General features: G+C 44.7%; 1 protein-coding gene across 5 annotated transcripts in view; it reads right to left on the bottom strand.

Annotated features, from left to right (window-relative positions):
* Positions 1-389: 389 nt before the first annotated feature.
* PDZRN3 (PDZ domain containing ring finger 3) overlaps positions 390-20,564 on the bottom strand; it is a 227,928-nt gene continuing 207,753 nt past the window's right edge. For all 5 annotated transcript variants that reach the window (XM_014851953.3, XM_070492237.1, XM_070492238.1 and 2 more), the window contains 6 exons: positions 18,089-18,176; positions 8,523-8,621; positions 7,340-7,402; positions 5,270-5,371; positions 3,494-3,610; positions 390-2,773 (listed from right to left, as the gene is read on the bottom strand). In XM_014851953.3, the coding sequence (XP_014707439.1) occupies positions 1,208-2,773; positions 3,494-3,610; positions 5,270-5,371; positions 7,340-7,402; positions 8,523-8,621; positions 18,089-18,176 (2,035 nt within the window). In that variant the 3' untranslated portion in view covers positions 390-1,207. The remainder of the gene's footprint in view (positions 2,774-3,493; positions 3,611-5,269; positions 5,372-7,339; positions 7,403-8,522; positions 8,622-18,088; positions 18,177-20,564) is intronic.

Here is a 20,564-nt window from a genome sequence, read left to right as displayed (position 1 = left end):
TTGGGACTAGACACCCAGAGACGTTAGTTATTACGGGCAGGCAGGAATGGCCGAAATAAACCAAAGAAATGTCATTGTAAACGTGACCCTGACCGATGTACTTGCTCATAGTTATCCTTGTTTATAGGCTACTGGGCCAGGGTGAGGCTTTCTGCAAGACAGAAAGTCAGAATGCAGGATTCAACGGTAAATTTGAATCCTTATTTTTGCTGACAGACCTTGGTTTTGCATCTGTCTTTGGGTTCCAGGCAGAATGCAGGCGCCGAACAATCTGAAAGACTCAAATTCTTCCAAAGCAGCAGGTAATACAAGGAAGGAAAAAATAAACACTGCAAAAGGCTTTTATTTCATAGGCACCACTGCAAAATGAGGAATCGCTTCAACACATATCAAATAGAAAATAATAATTTATTTTAACTTCATTTCACTTAATGTTCGTAACTAATCATGATCTTGTGAACTTGCTTGTAAAAGTCTGTCCCTTCCAATCTACAAAGCAAAGGTTTACTACAATGAGCACTTACAATTCCACGAACCGTCTTCATCCACAGCTTTCCTGTACATGCAAATTCTTCCAACGGGCTGCAAATATTTGCACACATGCTTTAAACTTCTATAAAGCTGCACGATATTTTGCTTTCTGTTGAAACTTTTACACTCTTTTGGGAACTTCTTTAACCAGAAAAATGTTTAAATGTGTACCCCAATTCTACACGCTGCTGGTTTGGTTATGTGTATTAAGTTGTTAACCACAGAGTTTCGTGGTTTTGAGTCAAACCTCGACCTAAATAATATATTAATGGTCACTCATAGGAAACACATTCAGCAAAGTAACATTATAAAATAGGCTTCCATTAAAAATACACACTGGCAGTTGTATTTGTGTTTTCGGCAGGAAAAAAAAAAGCGTGTTTAACTTTTTTATATGAATATAGAGTAAGCAAATTATTCTGTGAAAGTATGCTTAATAAAAGATCTTTTTGAAATTTAAACACTTTATGTAAAAGGTAACAAGTAAAAAAGTACAATTGCTATTTGAAAAAAGCTCTGTTAGGGTGGTTTTGTAAAATAGAGCTCTGACACCCAGAGTTGGAGAGTTCCCCGATTTTGGCTATAAACATGACGACCGTACTCATCTTATATACAAAAACTTGCCGCATTGAACGAGGCAGGAATTTCTACCCCACTGGTAGTGTTCTCTTTAAAATTATACAGTAGTCACCGATAAGAACGAATTGTATACTCTAGTGCCGTCTGGTGATTTTGTGCCGTGGGTCAAGAGTTCTTGGATTGTCATCCAATTATCAAATATCTTTTTATTCCTCTTCTTCATCATCTTTTTGTGGCTCAGCTCAAGGATGTTCATCTCCTTCCTGTCCTCAGCTCCTTGCTGCTCCTTCAGGCAATCCAGCCTGCTCTGCATCATGAACTCGCGCCTCCGCCTCTGCTCCCTGGCCTTCACCACGTGCTGCTTCCGCTCCTCCTTGCTCCAGTACCGGCCCATCTTCAGCTCGCTCATGGCATCGTCATCGGTGGTCATGCCGCTGCGCTCCTCGCGGATCTTGAGCGCGCGCTCCCTCAGCAGCCGGTCCCGCACGGGCCGCTTGGTGATGTAGCGCGTCCCGTCGCTGCGGATCTTCACTTTCCACTCCATTCTCGGTTCCGACTGGTTGGCAGAGTTCAGGTCCTTGCACATGCTTACCAGACTCATCTGGCTCTGTGCGTACTCCACGGCCGACTTCTGCTGGATCAGCTGCATGTAGCTCTGGTAGTGCTGGGCGTGGGCCGGGATGTGGGCATGCTTGTAGGGCGAATGCTGGAAGGGCGACAGGTAGGAGCTGCCCAGCTTCTGGCTGGGCGTGGGGCTCCCGCTGCCATCACTGGCTTTCCTCTCCTTGCCCTCCAGGACCTGGCCGGGGTCAAGCTCTTTAGGAGAGGAGCTATAGGGAGGGGTGCCCACTTCGGGATCTTCCGTGATGGAGAGCAGATTCTTTGGGGATGGCCCATAAGCTTCGGAGGTCCCCACAGCCCCCTCGCTGCCAGGACAGCTGCTGCCCTCTGCCACTCTCCTCAAGGAGTTATCGGGGGACATTTCCAAGGTGAGCGGGGTGCTCCGGCAGCTCTCGCCGGTGTTGTAGGCACTCGAGCTGTCTTTGTCGGATTTCTCGGGGAGCTCGGTGATGTCCGAGAGCTCGTGTCTGCGGACGTCGACGCTGGTGTTGTAATTGCGGAAGCCGCTGTTGTGTAGCATCCAGGACTCGCGGTACTGCTCCTTGAGCTGCTGCATCTTGTGCGCGCGCACGATGCTCAGGCACTCCAGCTCGATGCTGCGCAGCTCCTCGTTCAGCAGCTCCAGCTCCTTGTCCACGCTCTCGGGGTCGCTCTTGCTGGCGTCCAGGGGGCTGCTGGGGTAGTAGAGGCTGTAGGGGCTGGCACTCTTCACCTGGCACTTGAGCTCCAGGAGCTCCCGGAAGCGCTCGCACTCGTCCACAGGGATGCCCAGGTAGTCGGCGTCGGCGCAGTCGGCCGAGATGAAGGACTCGTTGCTGAAGGGCAGGTCGCCGCTGCCCAGGGTGTCCTGGCTGCACGTGAGCTTCCTCTGCCCGGCCAGCGGGGTGGAGGACGCGGTGGCGTCATCGCCATTGTTCTCCTGCTCCGAGCTCTCGTCGTTGCGCGTGCTTTCATCGGTCCGTCCCACACCGCTGTCCTTCTCGTGCTGGTTGGACAGGATGGTGGCTGTATCTGTGGTCCCCCCGTCTTCTTCATGCTTCTTCTACACAACAGAAAACAAGAACAAACAAGCACGGTGAGAAAGGTACCAGGTGTGACCTTCCCTTGTAGGACAAGGGTTTCCGGAGAGGGCGGGCTCTCCATTTCCAGAGCTGAGGAGCAGTATTTGATGAGGCCTAGGACAAGGGCCTGGGAATTAGCCAGACCTACGGCTTACTACTGGGCCAGCCACTTATCTTCACGCTCCTCTGTAAAATGAGGATAGCAGTCACCTTGCCTCAGTGAATGATTCTAGCTATCCTATGACCCAGTGCATGGGAAGCAGGCAGCATCTAGGGCCTTCCATATAAGGTCTTCCTCAGCTCACTCATATGGTACTCAGTGGGTTATGATGACTTTGATAATGGTGGTGGCATAGAAGGGAGTGAAAGGGTGCTAAGTGGCTCAGGTTAAAGGGGAATTGCTTTACTTTCAAAAACATGACTTGGTTTTCTCTGATCTACGTGAATGCTGGCATATGTGTTTTCCAAACACATATCAGAAGGTCAGCTGTGCCTCAGCATTATCGCTCCGCTTTAACAAGCCAAGTAGCGCTCTCCCGGCCGGGGAGGGGATCCGCTTACAGTTCCCGAGTGTGCAAATAGAAAGGCACTCAGTTTGCTTTCTCGCTGCCTTCCAGGCGGGTGGGTTTCTGATGGCCTCTAGCCTCATGAAGGGAGATGGGGGGAGCAGACTGGCCTTGAGGGCTGGCCGCGGGCCTTACCTGCTGGAGCACGCTCGCCGTGAACTGCATGGCCTGGTGGTGCTGCTCCTCCAGCATGTCCATGTGCAGGTCGTCCAGATAGTCGTTTCTGTCATCGTCCATCCAACCTTCATCCAGCTGTGGAGAAGCAGCAGCCAACAGATGCCTCAGAAGAGATTCCTTTTGCTTTCATTTTATTTATTGTTTTTAAGAAAGGATATTATTACCTTGAGGAAAAATATTTTTAGGGCTCCCTCCAGGAGTCATCAAAATGCAGTCTGCCCATCGTTTTGCTATACGTCAGAAGACTATCCCATCCTCACATTTAAGAGACCTCCACCCTCCACCGTGTCTGGCAAAGTCTCTAGTGTCCCATGTTCTTTTTGCAGGGTGAAGCTCCTTCATCCACGTCAGCTACTTTCAGAGAAGCGGGCCACCTGTGTAGGCGCCTGCTGCTTGCCAGCCCTCACACAAGCTTAGCAGGCTCCAATGTTTTTCCTGACAGAAAACCAGAGGTCTACGAACAAGCTGTTTGGCTCGGGCAAGGCCTACCACTTTTATTAGACCCTTTTCTTCCTTGACTCTAAGAGAGCAGACTATTCAGGGCTCTGAGATCTACAGCCCATGGGCCAAATCTGGTCTACTGTGTGGTTTTGTTAAAAAAAAAAAAAAAAAAAGTTTAATCGGCACACAGCCGCACCCATTTGTTTAGGTATTGTCTGCGGCTGCTTTTGCACGACAACGGCAGAGTCAACCAGTGGCAACAGAGACTGTATGGCCCCGACAGCCAAACATATTTATCCTTTGGCCCTTTAAGGAAAAGTGTGGTGACCCCAGGATGAGATAATTGCTGCATTCCTTGTGAGCTCAGGATGCTGTCATCTGTGATGAATCAGACACCCTTTCTGCGCTGTTCCTAGATTGTTAAAGAGATCCACTGCACCAGATACTCTGCTAGAGCTAGTCAAAATAGGTCAAGAGTGCCACCCAGTACAGCTGATGATCCCCTCTGCGGAAGGAGTTACCGTGGCCCAGTGGCTTCTGAGTTGGATTGATGGGGCCCGAGTCCCTCTCGGCTCTGTGGTCCTCGGCTGCATCTCTCTGGGTAACTTGTGGACCTCAGGGGAGGAACCTGTGTGTAAGGTGCTCCTCACAGGGCCTGCCTCTCACTCATCAGGCGGTCACCAAGTGTTAGTTATTACTTATCAGTGTTTCTTTCATTTTTCTTTTCTTAAATAAAAACTGCATTATGTTTAAGGTATATATCATGATGATTTGATATATATAGTGAAATGATGACTACAATCAAACTAATTAACACATCATCTCCTTGGAGTTACCATTTTTTTGGTGATGAGAGCAAATCAAATCTACTCTCTTAGCAAATTTGCAGTAGTCAATACAGTATTATTAACTATAGTTGTCATGGTGTACGTTCCCTGCACTCTGCAGTTATAAATGGGACCCACACAGATCGAGGCTGGAACATTCGTCAGGCCTCGGAAAGTCAAACATCTTGACAGCCACGACCATGGCTATATTTTCCATTCTGTTTCCTTCTTTTTCCCTTCATTATGATCCCTGCATTAATGAACCTGCTGGGCCTACAGCGTAAATGCCAGAGTGGATGTCAGCACCATCCTTAAATGGTTAAAACACAGAACAGATTCCCTATTCAGGGGACAAAACACTTTCAAGTTCAGATTCAATGCTTGGGCAGTCTCTGCAGGGCTAGGCACTTGGCTTTGTTGATTTTAGAAATACAGACCCAGCTTCACATGCAGGAAGCTGACCCACCTGGAGTTCGGGCCTTGCAATCAGCAATGAAAAGTTCTTGTTTTCTTCACTGGTTAAAAGAGCCACAGCCTCTTCACGGTTCTGTACCTCTATTCCATTAATCTTCAAAAAAAAAGAAAAAGGTGGAGGGGTGGACAATAGCACAATTAAATTGTGCAAAATCATTTTATATTGTTTCAGGCCTACATCTGCCACCCGCCTGGAGCTGGAACACAGGATTTCCACACAGCTTGCAAAGAATGCTGATGTTGAGAAGGGAAGGCCTTGCTCAGACTGGTCTATGAGAGAGCCTCCATGGGGCAGATCAGAAGACGACCATAAAGTGGAGGCTCTGTGAACAGAAGTGGCTGGGACTCCAGAAGGCAGCACAGAGAAAAATCACAGCGTTGTGAAGAACGAACATCTAAGCAATTTAATTAGATGTAACACTTGGGCAGGAGTAGAAATGGAATACACGAAAGCATGACTGCAGATATTTTCAGGTAACATGGGAGAAAAGGAAGTGATGGGTCTGATGTGAACATTATGGAAGTGGAGGGCAGAGAAGGAAATGGAATTATACCAGGTGTTTTGTGTCCCCAGTTTGGCACTTGAACTTCTCTAGGCAGGACAGAAGATCAAGTGGGAGGGATTCTCTCACTGTCACACCTGATAACTCTCTTGCAGGATTTTTGCTTCTTGTCTTGACAACTTTGAGCTCTGCTAGTCTGGAGGTTGCAATCCCAGGGTGGACGATTCCTCCAGGGGACACAGCCACGGTCCCACTGAACTGGAAGGTCAGCCTTCCACCTGACTCCATATGCCAGTGAACCAACAGGCAGCAAAGGGGATGACTCTAATGGTTGGGGTGATTGATCTCGGTTACCCCAGGGAAATGGGGTCGCTGTGACACAGTGGAGGCAGGTAGGGCCATGTAAGGAACCCTGTACTTCCAGGCCCAATGGAAAATGCTAACGGAGAACTATAGCAACCAAAAATGGCAGTGTTGCTGAGGGTTCAGACCCTTCAGGAATGAAGGTTTGGGTCACTCCACCAGGTAAGGGACCCTGAGCAGTTGAGGTTTGAGTTGAAGTCTGTGAAATGTAGAATAAGCAGCAGAAAAGGAAAATAAAAATTACTTAGGGTGAATAAAGAGTGGGCTAGAAAATGAGAAGATACGCATGAGAGGAGGCAGAAGCTAAGCCTTGTGGGACACAGTGAACCAAAGAATCTCAATTTCTGTGAGATTAAAAAAGACCATAGCTGGGGGCAGGCCTGGTGGTGTAGTGGTTAAGTTCGTATGCTCCACTTTGGTGGCCCAGGGTTCGCAGGTTTGGATCATGGGCTCAGATCTGCACACTGCTCATCAAGCCATGCTGTGGTGGCATCCCATATACAAAATAGAGGAAGACTGGCACAGATGTTACCTCAGTGACAATCTTCCTCACACACACACACACACACACACACACACACACACACACACAAAAGACCATAGCTGGAAGTGAAACAAAGTGTCTCATTTTGACTTTAAAGAGCAACAGGACTCAAAGAGACTACCCTCAGAGGCCATTCCACATAATAGTTAAATGTGGAGCCATGAAATTTAAAACACTGTTCAATCCATTTTGCTAAATTTGCCAAAGATGTTCCCATTTTTAGGATGAGACCAAACCGGAAATGCTTGGTCCAAAATGAATCCTTCAGAGAAGTCTAAAATAAGAATTATTCTGGTTCACAAGTTGTAAACTATTGCCCTGATTTGGCACAGTAGTGTGTTATCTTTGGCCCAAAGAGAAAAGAAAATGAGGTGAGCTGGTTCATATCCTGTAAGATGCTGGGGCAGCTGCCCTCCTTAGATGGGCATTCTTTCTCCAATTTGTCTCAGTCCTCACCACTCCCTCTTGCATGTTATTTTCAGAGCTTGTGCTTCACTGGTTCATTTAACTTGTTTTGCCTCACTGCACATCTGATTTGGGGATCCCTGTTCTTAAACTTCTTATGCATTTTCAACCCTAAAGCCATTATTAGAACCAGTTTGTTCTTTCGTGATAGGCAGAGGGTGAGGCCGCAGGTCAGAAGCTGACGTACCTGGATAATGCGATCTCCTTCTCGGATGCGCCCATCCTTGGCTGCAATGCTGTTAGGGTCGATCTGAAACACACAGTGGACATTTCAGCCCTGAGTGGATAACTCAGACATGCATTAAAATAAACAACAGCACTCTCCAACGGCTCTGTCTAACACACAGTCATGCTCATCCCTCTGTTTTTGTTTTGCACAGAAATAAACAAGACTTAGTGTCATGCAAGGAGAGACAGACACAGATTGATCTGTTTCCAAGCTATTTCCAGGGTCTGTTCTTGGATCCCTGCATGACAACCCTGTTATACAATTGTGTGTAGAGACCCCGCTGACCTAGGGGATGGAAGGGCACAGCTGACTTCTGTTGCACGCACGGTAATGAAAGTCAGAAGTGTGATGCAGACCAGGTTAAAGGGTACCCTTCCTTAGGCTGATGAGCACCCATACCTTGATTACCAAATACTTATATTAAATTTTGGAAATTAACTTTAAAAACAAAATATAATTGAGACAAGTGGGACTGAATATGGGAGGTGCCCTAACATGCAGTAATGATGGATCAGCTTAAGCTTGTACATCCAAAGGGATAATTATTAAATGTAGCAGACACATCCTTTGGTTCATTCCATAGAGGCAGATTTTATTTCCTGACAAAATTGGGTTTATGTGCTTGCAAAGATGGATGTACATGGTAAAGGATCCATTAGTTGCTTTGCATCGTCTTCTCTAGGAAGATCAACACCACGTCCATCTGTGTACTTTGAAGTTGCATTTAACTTCTATGAATTCAACTATATACATTCCACCAAAAGAAAAAAAAATAAAGAGATAAAGAAATAGTTTAAAAAGCGTAAATGATTCCATCCAGTATCCTATTCACTGAACATGAGTCAGGAAATGGGAATCTGTGGTTCCCTCGGGGTTGAACACACAGAAGCACGTAAATGGCTCCATTTTATGGCTGATTTGCAGGCTTCTCAGGGGTAATTTTGCCTTCTGTGCTGACATTAGAACTTAACCCCCATGCAAAGATGTAACTCCATGGAGTGTGATGAAGGACACAAAGAAATTTGTGTCCTCCCAAAGACTTCTCCATGAGCCAGACATAAGGGTTGGTTAACGCTAAAAGAAAAAAAACCCAACTTCTTTTGGTCTTGACATGATAGTTATAAGAAATTAGCCTTCCTACCTCACTTATATAAATCCCAATGTCGTCCTCGTCATCTGTCCGGTAGCACACTGTGAGTCCCAGCTTGTCCTGGCTGTTCATTCTGTAGAGATCCACTTCCTAGACAAAGAAAAGGTGGTCCCAGTGAGACTCCAGCTGGCAGTGAGAGCTGGAAGGATGTCAAATGCTTCAACAATATTTTGTTTCAATGATGAACTGGATTTCTTTGCATTCGACTGTGTAGAGCGGTTAACTTACTAAACAAAAAGTGATTATGGGCACGGGATCAATGCCCAGGGCATTTCTGAGCTCTCAGTCAATATAAAGTCATTTTGAAAATAGTTATTTTATTGATCTCCCAAAAGAAAAATTACCTATATTTCACTCAGCGTCAAGACTTCTGGGGTAGGGCTTTTAAAAAGCATTCTTTCAACGTCTGCCACAAAGAAGAATATTTCCATACCCCAACCCAGCCAGCCATTTCAGTACAAATGTTTCCAATGTGTTCGGTTAGATTATTTCACGTTGCGTTCCCTTAATATTCACAGTAATAGAACTTGCAAACAGATTACACATAAATTGATCCGAGAGAGGAGGGTAACGTGATAGTGTGCAATTAATGCTTTCCACAACAGCTGTGATATTTACAGTCGAGAAATTAGTTTCAGCCGCTATTACTGCAAATTAAATAAGATAAAAGCAAAGTGAGCCCAAATGCAAGACACATGAGCACAGGGAACGCCACTGGATTTGCCAGTTAGTCTACACTTCGGAATGAAGTCAGAACTTTGAACGTTGCTGGAGCCTCAGGAGGAAGTTCTGGGGTTGTCTGAAAGTGTTAACAGGACAGGCTGGCCTCTCCACACACAGTGCCCACCACGCACCAAAGATTCTGCAGCAGCAAGCTGCAGGCCTATCTGAAGGGCCGCCTGGTAGGAACACTGGGTCCTTGGTCTGCTTTCAGGGTTATCTGCTTGCCAGCCAGGAGGGTGGAGGGGCTCTAAGAAGTGGTCTTCAAGCCACCATCTCTGGGGACCATTTCTTCTCTCCAGGCTCTTCTCTGAGCATGGTGAGGACGCAGTTGCCTCTGCGGCGAATCTTAAAAGTGGTTACGTAGCAGATACTTCCTGAATCCTCCCCTGATAAGGGAAGGCTGCCCAACGCCATGGACACTTTCCAGGCAGAAGAACAGGAGGTGCAAAGGCCCTGGGACAGTAATCCCAAAGCCCTGGGTACAAGGAAGAGAGAGGCGGGCTGAGTATAGGGAGCTCAGATTTTATTTCAACATCATGGGAACCCATGGGAAAGTTTTCACTGAGGACTGCCATGATATGATGGACTATTTTCAGCAGTCTTTCTGGCTGATGTATGGAGTGTGACGTGGTGGTGAAGAGTTGGGGCTATGAATACAGGCAGACCTGTGTTCAGATCCCAACTCTGCCTCTTTCTAGCAGCTTCACCATGGGCTTGTCCTATATGTAAGCCTGTTTCCCCACTAGTAAATGTCATCCTGCCACCTCAGGCAGGGTGAAGAGTCACTGAGATGATGCTCTCAGTACAGTGGCTGGCCCAGAGAAAGTCCATGGAGAATGGTAGTTAATTATGTGCAGGTATGGTTACTCGCCTGAAGTCACAGAAGCTGTCTGTAGCAGAGTGGTTATATTTCACATGCCCCCCTCAATATGATTATTTTATTTTCTGAACATTGATATGTTAATTAATTCAATCACTTCCTAATTATAGCTTTAGCAATATGGCAAATTTTCATGAAATGAAATCTCATTAGTTTCTGATAATTTAGTTGAGTTGGATGGAAATTTCTTTCCTCATGTTTTGAGAAATAGACTAAGCAAAGTAATGGAGGGAGCATGAGTTCAAGGGTCATATTTAACCGTGAGGGCAAATTCTTTCCAAATATTTTGGCATGACCAATTTGCAGACTACAAATATACTAGTCACACATCATCCTCCTATGTTTCCAACAGGTCTTTCTCTGAGGTAACACGTCATTTGGGTCTGTGTGAAAGGAAAGACTTTCTCTGTTGGCACTTCCTCACAGTTAGCGTGAATCAGTGGAATTTCAGGATTATTTGTTTGGGTCCAACTGCACAATTGCAGCTGAAATGCTGCCACGGAGCCCTGCACTATCATGGTGGAAGCCAGCTGGTTCTGGAACAGGTCCATGTGCAAAGCAGAGAGAGATAACTGGAAAGGTTGTAGGAAGAGAAATGAGTAAGACAATAAATGTTGTGATATTACTTTTAACAGAATTAAAAATATAATAGAGGTTATAGCTTTTTCTAGATAATTGGCTGCCAAGATGAATATCTCAAGTAGAAAAGATATCATAGTTCCATTGGGCTTTATTCTAATACTACTCGAAGTATGGCTGTGAGGAAATAAGTACAGAAATTGAGAGGCGTGTTTAGAAACTTCTAGAACAGTTGGGCATTGTCATGATAACCAAGGGCAAGATTAGCAGACTTGTCCTACTGGCCGTGGTGTCGACTGGTTCAGGTATTGTTGAGCTCAAGGGGCAAGCTGTATGTAGGGCAAGCTATGTGGTCACATACGGCAGAACCACACATGGGTCACACTAAAAATTAAACCAACTGGCCGACCTGTTCCTCATGGTTTTTCACTATTTACAGCGAAAGCATGACTTTGTAATAAACATTTAGAATTGAGAGCTCCATTTGAGAACCCAGGAAAGTGAAAAGTCTGGAAATCATGTCTTGGAAAAGAACAGTATAATGTACTAGTGGTATTCAAGTAGGAAAAAGGAAGACTCATAAGGAATGTGAAAGCTGAAGGTCTGCGATGTAAAAAAGGATTACCTTTATTTGGCCAAGTACCAAAAGTAGGCGGTCTGATATCGAAAGGGCTTAGTAAATGATTCTGACAGAAACCTAACGTGAAAAGCATTTCTACTCTATTTTTCTGTCAATATTTTGATTGACAGATATTTGGAGAACTACTGAGCTATAAATGTGGACATTCATTCATGTTGCTACTGGTGGGATGAATTTTTTTTTTCCGTACTTTTCCTTTCTGAATCTTCCAATTTCTTCCAACAAACCTGCATTACTTTGATAACCAAGGAGAAAACTTTCTTAGAACAAAATGTCAGGTGGGAACAGAGGACAGCTTAAAACATCTGTCACTTTAAAATATTTTCACCTGAATCACTGATGATAGAATTAAGGACCATATCATAAGCTTTCCTTACTTATATGGTGCCGTTAACCCCACATGTGGTCCACTAATTAATAATAGATTCCCCATAAATACTGTTTGGAATTATATTACACACAACACATGCTGGCCAACATTACGACATTTTTGCACGGGAGAGAAGAGGTTCTCATGACCAGGTCTGTTTCCAGTTCTTGATGTTCTGAGCACGCCTGCTGCCTCACTCTAGCAGAAGGAGGGAGAGCCCAACATGCATTAGCCTTTAAACCCCACTGCAAATTCTCCCAGGACTGACTGTCACGGGGACAGTCGCAGTCTCACGTTGGCTGGATTTGACTTAAGTACTGCAAAGGCCGGGATGAGAAGCCCAGGCCTGGCTCCAGCATGAGGCACACACTGTGTCAGGGCAGGGCACAGAAGGAGGCGGCTCGAGTCTGAAACACCCTGAGTATGTCAAAGCGATCTCCTCACCCCTAATTCCAGTTGGCTGTGAAGCAAAACTTTAGGACTTGATCTTTGAAACAGACTAAGAATGGGAGTATAATTCTAGTTTCGGGGCAGTCCTCCGAAAGCAGCTTTCTATCTTGGAAATGGTCTGGTTTTAATAAAGGATGAGTGTTACTGGATGAACAAATGCTGAGAAAGCACATTTTAAGTAATAACACAGCAGAGGGTCTTCTGGAGTTTACTCTGGGTAGGTACTTGACATTGGTGTCAGATAGGATGGCGTGTTATCTGGATCTTCTCAGGAACTCTAAACAAAAGCCGGACAAGTGTCACTTAGAAGGCACATGGTATGACTTAGCTGTGGTCACTCAATTTCCAAGGGATAAATCAACATCATAGAGAAGAGCCTGGTTGCTAAGAGTTAAGCAAAGACTGAACCATAAAAGGTTTTCAGAAGTTCTTGGAACATAATGTAAGAGCAGCTGCTCTCTTTGGATCTGTACAGATTTGCGTTTTACCTTGGTCGCTCATGAGAAGATAAGGCAATAGCAATTGAATAATAAATTGTGCAGTAAAAGCAGTGTCGAGCCTTATCCACTGTGCACAGTAGGTGCTTAATAAAACTGAAGGAATGAGCCTGAGATCCCAAGGCAGAATAAAGATCCAAATAAAAAATAAGCAGGGCTCTGCCATTAACAAGCCAGGTTGCCTTGGGAGAGTCATTGCACTTCTCTGAAACTTCTCGCCAAACTACAATTTTATAACCAAACACAGGATTTCGGGGCTCAGTGGAAATTAGAATTCTTCAGACTTACTGGGTGGTTTGCAAATTCTCAACACTTCATCCTGACTCTGAGCTAGAGGCAGAACCTTATGCGATTGAGCACATCACTGAAAGCAGGAAGGTTATCAATACATATCTATCTGTCTGTGATGATGGAGATAAGATTTCAAGGAAGACCAGTAATCAAACAGGTATGAATAATGTATTAGCATTATCTGGATTACAGCTCCCCCCGCCACTGGTGTACTGTTGCTTACTGGTCTAGATGGACTGTTGGATAAGAATGAAGAGCTAAGCCTGACATTTCAGATGAAACTGAAACGACAGTTCAATTAAGAGAAGTAAGGCGGCCACTCCACTTTGGTGATTCGAGCTTTCTGTTTCGACATCAGCCTCTTTAATCAGATGGCATCCCAAAGACTAGTTTCGATGGCTTTTCCACCTGTAGGAAGACTAGTCACTGAAGCATAACTCTACCCGAGCAGCCCCGGACTGCTGGGCAAATTTCTTTAAAGCATCTCAACACTTTCTATATCTATGCGAGATGGTCTGTGGGATATAGAGACGTCTCTAAGAAGACTGCATTTTCGTTCAAGGACCTTAAATTTGAGATAGGGTATAAGACATTTATTCCCTCATTTCAACAAATGTTCACTGGGTGCCTACTAAATGCCAGGCACTGACTAGGCAGGAGGAATGTAACAGTGAATGAGTTAGATGAGAGCCCAGGTCTCATGGAGCTTGTATTCTAGTGGGGGAGCCAGACAATAAGTAGGACGTGTCACAGTTGGGGGAGGGGTGCTTTAGACACAGTGGTGGGAAACTTCTCTGGAGGTGACATTTGGACAAAGGACTGAGCCAGGATGAGCTATGCTTGGATCTGGGGGAAGTGCTGTGCAGGCTAAGAGCAGGTGGGAGGACAAAGAATGGTCAAGTCCTGAGGACACTGGGAGAGTGGTGAGGAGGCCGACTCAGTGAGGACAGAGCTGACAAGAAAGGTTCCCCGGAGGAGCCCTTGTGCTGTGCCTTAAAGGCTAAAGAAAATGTCTAGATTGGGTGGGGCATCCTGCATTATCTCCAGGACAGTCCCCATTCCCCTTGATCTACTTAGGCTACTCTGTGAAACCAGGTCTGAAGGTCATTTTAGTCCTCCTCTTGGATTGTAGCTTTCCTTTCCTTTCTGATCTCAGAATTACATCGTCAGAACACAACACAGGTGATGGCAGCTTCATAGCTTGGCTAGGATGCTACTGACAAATCAGCTGGGAAATTAAAACAATAGATTAAGGAAAAAGCCTTCTTTAGACACCTATTTTCTTTCTTAATTGCCTATAGGAAGATCTAGAGCAGGTGTTCAGTACCTGAAAATTTATGGGTAATTATTTGGCTGCTCAACCCGTGGGTATACTTGGGTATAATCCTTTTAACTCTAAGCAGTTTCACAATAACAGGGATTTGACACTTACCTAAATATGATCATTTTGTGTGCTTTAAAAGAGAACATCTGTTTTTCTCTGTGTATTTGCTTCAATAATATCCCAACATACTCATATATTTTCCTCCTATATAATATCCATGGAGCTGGTTATTTTTCAAAAGGTGTAGACGTTGATCTAATTCAACTTAGATGATGAGCAGTGTGTTGAGATTGAACCTTACTCAAAACAAGCCTGTTCCCTCTGTAATCCAACCCAAGAGTCGGGGAATAGAAGAGATGGGCCCTAGCAGAGACAGACTATTGACTCTTCTAAGAAATCCTGTAGGATGCAGGGATGACAGGTACGAGTGAGTATCCCTGAAAACTGCTCAGGAAGATTCTACCCGAGTCTTCACCTCAGGACTTAGGATGGGCTGTTCTTCCGAAACCACCAGGTTCACTTGATGAGATGGTGCTTGGGAAACAGAAATAACCTGCTGACACCTCGGCTGCCATGGACAGAAGTCCAGATGTGAAAGCAGCCTTCCTGCCTGGCATGGACTCATGCTACTATGTGACAACCAGTCGAAAGAGCGAGAGATGGAGGATGGCCATATTTTGGTTTTCCAGGAGATGAAAAGCTCATGTCTAACGATCCTAATGGCTTATGAACCTCAAGGAATAGGAGCTCCTCAAGGGCAGGCAGCGTGGTGATTTCCTGATTTTGCATCTAGCGCCAAACAGTATATTTATGTAACAGATGCTCAGTAAAAGCTGGTGAGTAGAAATAAAGAGGCATGAATGTAAAGTCTCATGGCAACAAAGATCTAAATTAAAATACTTGACTAATTTTCTAAACACTTGAATTCTTTGTCTCTGCTTTTTCTTCATGAAAAGAAAAGAAACAAGTCTTAGCATAGTGTCGCATGTCTACAAGGGGCTTAGTCATTTCTAGTCTTATGACTTCACTCTGCATGGACAGCAAGGATGATATTAGAGACCTGGAGGCACATCTTTACGCTAGAGTGAACAAAACTATTTGACAGTGTGACCCAGGACTACAAGAGCAAATGGAAGCTTGGACTTCTTTACCTGAGCCCATGACCTCTAGGTCAGGGCGCATTCAACTGTCATGTGCGCTGAGGCACCTGGGTTTCTTGTTTAAATGCAGATTCTGATTCTGTAGGTCTGAGGGCCAAGATTCTGTATTTCTTGCAATCTCCCTGGTGATACTGCACCGGTCCCTGCACCACACTTTGAATGACAAGGTTCTAGGGACCTGTTTAAGAGTAGCTCCTCCTATAAAAGCAAGATGCTCTCAGCTAGTTCACACAGAGAAAGTTACTTTCCTTAGGGAGAAAGACTCAGTTTGCGCTAGTCTTAACATTTCTTTAATATTAGCCAATCTCCTGAGAAAAGAGAAAGAGAGCAGGAGGTAATGGAGAGAACTGGCCCCAGGCTCCTAGCCCTCAGCAGGCACCAGCGATGGGCACCAGGATTTAATAACACTGCCTTGTGTCCACTGCACTTATTGTACACCACCTTCTGTTTATGGCAAATGATGCTGGTTTTCTACCTGAGTCAGTAATATAGCATTTCCTTTAAAAATTTTTTACTTTACTTTAAATGAGGTGAGTTGAATAAAGGGAAACAGACGTCAAACAATGGTTCTGGTGGTATTCAGATATAACAAACCAATTGTAAGGCAGAGTGGGCCAAACTGATTAGATATTGTGGGAACTCCGTGGAAACCATATGCGAACTCTTATAGATGGGAACATTTTTCCAGGGAGAGCCCATAGCTTCCATCAGATTTTCAAAGGTGTTAGAAACTAAAACAGAACTGAAGGACCCACCGCTATAAAGTCAAGTTTAACTAAATACCAAAGCGTTACAAAGTCTACACACTACCCCATAAGCCTAGCTCCTGAGATATTTAACAGGGTTCTGAAGACTTCTATTTTGTCACAGTTACAACAATCATCAGAAAGCAGTGTTGTCCTATAAAGATGATTAAATTGTCCTTCTTCTTGCAGTGCAGTATTCCAGAGAAATCTAGACCTGGAAAATGTTAACAGGTGCTTGGCCAAAGAGAAGCTGATAGAGCAAATAAATAGGTTTGGGTAATTCTGCCTACTCTATCCATTCCCCACTCCCAGGGCATTTACCATGCTAATTAGCGTATTCAAGATTCTGAGAAGTCCTCTACAAGAGGAATCTGTTTATTTTTGTACATTCTGACATTTCCCAAATGTATTGATCATGGAACCCCCTTTGCAAACACCATGTATGAACAACTTAATTAGCAACTTAAGAACAAGTGTCCTGGGGGCGTCACTGGCTGCTTCACGAACTAGCCCCGAAGTTGGGGAGATGGGATATTGCAAATAAGAGGCAGAATCCCTAATTTTCCGAAAGGCACAGGCTGTATTTCCTGGGGCAATTACTAGATGGCAAGTGCTTTGGTCTACGGTTGACAGCAAGCAGAAGCGGTCAACAGCAGTTTTTAGAGTTAGAATAATTGCCATTCCAGTTTAGACCACACACATTTATGGAGAAACTTAGTTGCCGTCACTGAGTCCATCATGCCTCTAGTGCCAAATACACTGATCTGTCCGCATCTGGCTGCAGGTGAGCAGCCACTGAAGGCATTGTTTGCACACTTTTATTGATCTTTGTCTTCTGTTTCAGAACAAAAACTCTTGGTAACTTTAAAGGAACGCTCGAGGAACACAGCTGTTTTCTCCTCTTCTGCTGCCTCTGTCACTGCGCAGGAACCCACTGCCACTTAACAACTCAGCAAGCTCAGAAGCATCGCTGGGGCAGCCCAGATTACACAATGGTTGGCCATGAAGTTGAATAAAACATTATCGGATTTTGCCTGGCTGACCTCCTGATTGCGCCAAAGAGTTTTTACCCTTTAATACTGAATATCTTCTTAAAAGGCACCCTCTTACCCTATTCTGTAACATCAGTTTTCAAAAAATGCTCTTGTACTTTTTGAAAAGACATTGAAATATGAAAGCGTTTTCCCAAAAGTGGAAATAAATACATCTTGAAAGTTGATTTTTCTTGATTTTCTATTACTCTTATTAAAAAGAAAATGAGAACTAGAACTCTGTGAACTCGTATCCTCTGAATATTTTAAAACTTAGAGGCCATTTGACATTATACAGCATCTAGAATCTTGAGTTATATTTGGCCTCAAATAACACTTAAAGAGAGTTATGGATTTGCTGAATTTCTTCAAGAGCAGTGTTAGAAAACTTTCAGCAAATGAATCAGTGGGCAGCCCTTTTTTTGTTGGGTGTGGGCTTGCATCCACTTTAATAATTATCCACCTGTTCTTGCGCATCTGCCTTTGAATAAAAAGTGGTGATGGCTTAAAGAGCTGAAAGGCAAGGAAGCTTACATTAATTACAAGAACGCGTGGATTTTAGAGCTTGGCGGGAGTAGACCATGCAAATTCAAAGATTCAGAACAGGGCTTACTACCCTAACTTTTAAGTAATTTAAATAAAAAACCCTAAATTTCTGCTCTGGGATCTGATCGTTAAGCTCTAGTGTGGAGGGAGAAAGAAAAAGCTGTGTGCCTTTCAAATGGCATGCCTACAAGCAGTTCTTTTGAAAGAAATCCACTAAAAGTGGATATTTCATCAGCATCCATAAACTAAATTTATGCTTATAGAGAACTTATTATTCTTAATAATGACTCCTAAAAACGAGACAAGGACGTTCTTCATACCTCCAGCTCCAGCTCCTCTCTGTCCATCTCCTGATGGATGCCTCCGATGTAGTCGTTTGGATCGTAGTATTCGTGGGCTGCGGGATGCCTGAAAAAAGACGAAAGCTCTTTGAGGCCCTGCTTCCAGTTATAAGCATCTGTTTTCATCGCCCCATCCTAAGTCCCAGCAGTGGCATGGCAGCAGTTCTCAGGTTCCAGGCACTGTCACAGCTCACACCTTTCTGGTTGTGTTGCTCAGCACAGTCAGGCCCTCCATTGTAATATTGCCACCACTTGCGCTAAAGTCTGTTTGCTCTGGAAGAAAGAGTTAAGATCCAGGGTGAGAGTGGGGCTGGCTTTGTTGTTTCCCGTGACCATACCCTAGCCCACTAGTTATGTGATTCAGTATGACTAATTTCTCATTCAGTCTCTAGACAGGAGACAGGGACTGAAACCACTGTGCTATCATCACGGACAGTGTCTTTTCAAACTTTTTTGACTGTACCCACAACAACATGCTTGACATCACGACCCGGTATGCACATACATGTGTGTAAGGTACGTACGTACATACATACATGCATACATGCACACACACACACGCAGCTAGGAGACCAGAAGCTTGTATTTCTCCAGGACAACATATGTGAAACAATTCACAGAACCCTCCACCGCTTTGGAAGCGTCATTAATGGAAGCTCTAGGAGCAAAGGCGGTGGGAATTATAACATGCTCGGTCAGCAGCTTTGAAAGGTGCCAGATGCGGATGGAAAGCTTCAGCCTCTGATTGTTGGCTGGGGACCCAAAGCTTCACGTTCTCAAAGGTCAGCGCAGCAATCAATGGGCACTGGTCTTCCCTCCCAGGCACTTAGTTTTGAAACAACAGATCAGACATGAATGGTCATTCAAACGAGGGTGGGCTTTCAAGTCTCTGGACCCATCAGGCAAATATACTGCCTGCACTTAAGGGCTTTTAGGACCGAGGATGCTGATGGCAGGCTTGGGCTTTCAAGTTTCAAGTTAGTGCTCCCCATCCAGTCCCAATGCACGCACTTGCTGTCCTCTGACCTTGCAGCCAGAACCTTGGGAGGTCTGACCTCTGGACTCTTCTGACATTTCTCAACTTGCCCCTTGGGGATCAGTCATGTCATGTTAACTAGACTTCAGAGGAAATTAGGGGTTTGGCTTTTAAAAGGCCCATCACCAAGACAGTTTTACATCTGAGAGTCAGGAGTAGCCTTAAATGCCTCATCAATAACCAGAGGCAGTTTTGGTCTACACTGTCAAATAACTGGTTTGAATGGTTGTATGCAGTGAACTGGCCAGTTGTTTCCCAGGATCAACTGGGATGCTACAGAGTATCCTGGTTAAGAGCTGGGAGTTCAGGTGAGACAGACCTGCCTTTCAAGCCAGCTGCCAACTTCAGCTGAGTAGAACTGGTGAGTCTGCAGTTGCTCACTGTATAAAAGAGAGACGGGCGTGAGAAATCAATGGGATAACAGTTCTTTGCACACGGCCTTGCACACTGTGCGTGAGCGTCAGTGGGTGCCCCCTCCTCTACCTCTACATGCTGTCAGCTGCAGTCGAATTTACTTCGTCAAGCCTGGGGAATTAGCCCTGGGTTCGGATGACAGCTGACCCTTAAAACAATGCAGTGAAAGGCAAGCTGCTGTCTGGAATTTGACGGAACCAACAGGACACGTGTGCTCACTCCAGCTCCTGAGTTACTAATAGAAATCCAACAGGTATTGCTTCCAGGGAGGTTTTCCCTGGAAGAGGTGACAATCCCCTTTGAAATAATGCATCAAGTCAATGATCTGAACCAGGAGCAAGATGGGCAGAGATGGGAGTTCCTCTGACATCACCTAGAGAGACTGAGATGCGGAAGTGGACATGGTGCCCACAGATGTGCAAAATCATATTCAAAAAGCTTTGTTAAACTGGACATCTTTGAAGCCAGGGGTCTATCTCAGAAAATTTCTTGCTCTTCACTTTTTTCCTAAATATTTTACATCAATCACTAAATTAACGTCGACTGCTGCTATCATCTATTGGGTGCTTACCATATGCCATGCTGAGAACTTTCCATACGTTATTTCATTTAATCCTTCAACAATCCTATGAGATAGGGACTATTATTATCCCCATTTTAATAAAGAAAAAAATAAAGCCCAGGAAAATAAATTACCCAAGTTGCATGGCTAGACATTAGTCTGAGCATCAGGTTTGTCTGACGTGAACTATTCTACGTCACAGCAGAAAGTCAGGTAAGAGGAGAGTCACGTGTCAAGTAATTAATGTGGTGCGAGGATCACAGCTGTTATTTAATTGGTCAATGCAGTACTTATAGGAGGCATGTGTGGCTTATTACATGGATCCAGATTTGAAATGAGGCCCAAGAAAGCAGAATGAACAACCTCCAGGTCTCTCTTTTCATTCCCAACTTACTTTGTTGTCTATTTAAAAGAACCATGAGCATTCCCTCTCGTTCTAACTA

This window comes from Equus asinus, chromosome 21, assembly GCF_041296235.1.
Source record: "Equus asinus isolate D_3611 breed Donkey chromosome 21, EquAss-T2T_v2, whole genome shotgun sequence".
Lineage (NCBI taxonomy): Eukaryota > Metazoa > Chordata > Mammalia > Perissodactyla > Equidae > Equus > Equus asinus.
Note: the sequence above shows the minus strand (reverse complement) of the source record. Positions and strands in the feature narration are given on the sequence as shown.